At 38.2% G+C, this 3,109-nt stretch overlaps 1 protein-coding gene across 1 annotated transcript; it reads right to left on the reverse strand.

The window, feature by feature from the left end:
• Positions 1 to 1,125: 1,125 nt before the first annotated feature.
• Positions 1,126 to 2,756, reverse strand: LOC101428529 (L-lactate dehydrogenase A chain-like). Its single transcript, XM_058303568.2, has one exon. The coding sequence runs from the start codon at positions 2,678 to 2,680 to the stop codon at positions 1,682 to 1,684; it is 999 nt and encodes a 332-aa protein (XP_058159551.1). The 5' UTR covers positions 2,681 to 2,756; the 3' UTR covers positions 1,126 to 1,681.
• Between the last annotated feature and the right edge of the window lie 353 nt (positions 2,757 to 3,109).

The following is a 3,109-nucleotide window of genomic DNA, read 5'->3' on the forward strand; positions in this document are numbered from 1 at the left end:
TTGACAACCCCCTAGCTAGAATAACAAAGGAAAAAGAGAGAAGATGCAAATAAACACAATCAGAAATAAAAGACTGGGGAAGGGGTTATGATTCACCCCACAGAGATAAAAAGGATCATAAGATGATATTATGAGAAACCATATGCCAACAAACTAGGCAACATAAATGAAATGGGCAAATCCTAGAAATGCACAAACAACCTATCCTGATGCTACAAGATATACAAGAACTTAACAAACCAATCATGTTTAGAGAGAATTGAATTTGTCATAAAAAATCTCCCAGCAAAGAAAAGCCCAGGACCAAATGGCTTTACAGGTGAATTCTACCAAACATTTCAAAATGAATTAACACCAATTCTGTTTAAACTCTTCCAAAAATTTGAAGAGAGGGGAAATTACCCAACATATTTTATGAAGCCAACATCACCCTAATACTGAAGCTGGACAAAGACACTACAAAAGAAAGAAAGAAAATTACAGACCAATCTCTCTAACAAACATAGATGCAAAAATTCTCAGCAAAATACTTGCAAATAGAATCCAACAGCATATTAAAAGACTTAAACATTACGACCAAGTGGGATTTATTCCTGGTATGCAAGTCTAGTTCAACATAAGAAAATCAATCAACATAATACACCACATTAACAAATTGAAGGAGAAAAAAAACCACACGATCAACTTGACACGGAAAAGGCATTCAACAAAATCTAACATATTTTTTTTTATAAAAACACTTCAAAAGATAGGAATAGAAGGAAAATTCCTCAATCTGATAGATGGCATATATGAAAAACCCACAACCAACATCTTACTCAATGGGGAGAGGTTGAAAGCTTTTCCTCTGAGATCAGGAAGAAGAGACAAGGATGCCCACCATCACCACTGTTTTTCAATATTGTACTAGAAGTTCAAACTAGGACAATTAGACAAGAAAAAATAACAATAAAAAGGCACCCAAATAGGAAAAGAGGAAGTAAAACTCTCACTATTTGCAGATGACATGATCCTGTATTTAGAAAATTCTGAAGTATCCACAACAAAGATATTTGAGCTAATAAATGAGTTCAGCAAAGTGGCAGGATACAAGATGAACATGCAAAAATTAGAAATGTTTTTTTTTTTCACTCTTTATGGTTTATTTGACATTTTTGAGGTACGACACTTGAACAGTTGGTTTCATTGTAATAGGTAATTTTTTTTTTTACATTACATGGCAATGTACACTACTTTGATACATTTGCTACACAAAATAAGATCCTTTAAAATAGTTATGCACAAGACATGCAATGTTGGATTTACACATTGGAGTTCAGGATATGATTGATTGGGAGGAAGGAAATTACACGAGGCATGTTAGGTAAAGGAACCAGAAGGTATAAAATACACAGTAACCACACTTTCTTCTGGTTTGAAAGGCAGCTGCAGCATGTGCATTGGCACTGGTGCCTCAGACATAAACTATTTTATATAATCAGTTTGGGACTATACAAGATAGGTATCATCTTCAGTATCAGTAAATACCTTTAGGGTTTTAAGAAACATTCCTATGTCTAACTTTTTTCCTAGGTCATCTTACTATTACTGCCGTAATCCAAGATCAGATAAAAAGAACAGGAACAGCCCCCAACTAAAATCCTGTTGTAGCTTAAACAATGAAGTGGTACATTAGAAGACTTTAAAATTGTAGCTCTTTTTGGATCCCCCAAAGTGTATCTGCACTCTTCTTCAAACGGCCTTCTTCTTCAGGAGTCAGAGTCACCTTGACAACATCTGAGATACCATTCTGTCCCAAGACGCAAGGAACACTAAGGAAGACGTCATCTTTTATTCCATAGAGTCCCTTAATCATGGTGGAAACAGGATGTACACGTCTAAGATTCTTCATTATAGTTTCTGCCAAATCTGCCACAGATAACCCAATGGCCCAGGAGGTATAGCCTTTCAGTTTGATCACCTCATAAGCACTGTCAACCACCTGTTTGTGAACCTCTTTCCATTGTTCCTTATCTGCATCAGTGCCTAACTCAGGGTGCAGATTTTTCAAGGAGACACCAGCAACATTCATTCCACTCCACACAGGCACACTAGAGTCTCCATGTTCCCCAAGGACCCAGCCATGACAGCTGGATGGGTGAACTCCCAGCCTCTCCCCCATTAGGTAACGGAACCGGGCTGAATCCAGATTGCAACCACTTCCAATAACACGGTTTTTGGGAAAGCCACTTAGTTTCCAAGCCACATAGGTCAATATATCCACTGGATTGGAAACAATAAGCAACTTGCAGTTTGGGCTGTATTTTATAACATTAGGAATGATGAATTTAAAGATGTTTACATTACGCTGGACCAAATTAAGACGGCTTTCTCCCTCTTGCTGACGAGCCCCAGCTGTGATGATAACCAGCTTGGAGTTTGCAATCACACTATAGTCTTTGCCAGAGACAATTTTTGGTGTTCTAAGGAAAAGGGTGCCATGTTGGAGATCCATCATCTCTCCCTTCAATTTGTCTTCTATGACATCCACAAGTGCAAATTCATCTGCCAGTTCCTTCATCAGAATACTGATGGCACAGGCCATGCCAACAGCACCAACCCCAACAACTGTAATCTTATTCTGAGGGATCTGTTCTTCCTTAAGGAGATTCTGAATCAGCTGATCCTTGAGAGTTGCCATCTTAGATTTGGAATGGGAAGGAACCGGGACTACACGTCGAGCGGGCGTCTGCTGCGCGCGGTGCTTGGATCCAGACTGGGCGGCTGCAGCTCCGGGACTCCTAGAAATGTTTTTGTACACTAGTACTGAACAAACTGAGGAGGGAATCAGGAGGAAAGTCCCATTTACAATAGCAACAAAAAGACTCAAATACCTAGGAATTAATTTAATCAAAGAAGTACAGGACCTATATGCAGAAAACTACAAAATAATGCTAAAAGAAATCAATGAAGACCTAAACAAATGGGAAAGACATTCTGTATTCATGGATTGGAAGAATAAATATCATGAAGATGTCAATCAGACTCAAACTGATTTATAGATTCAATGCAATACCTCTCAAAATTCCAAGAGCCCGCTTCACAGAATTAGAAAAGGCAATTACCAAAT

Source organism: Dasypus novemcinctus, chromosome 9 (assembly GCF_030445035.2).
Source record: "Dasypus novemcinctus isolate mDasNov1 chromosome 9, mDasNov1.1.hap2, whole genome shotgun sequence".
NCBI classification, from domain to species: domain Eukaryota; kingdom Metazoa; phylum Chordata; class Mammalia; order Cingulata; family Dasypodidae; genus Dasypus; species Dasypus novemcinctus.

Coding starts and splice junctions, on each gene's coding strand:
- LOC101428529 (XM_058303568.2), bottom strand. CDS start 2,680: ATGGCAACTCTCAAGGATCAGCTGATTCAGAATCTCCTTAAGGAAGAA.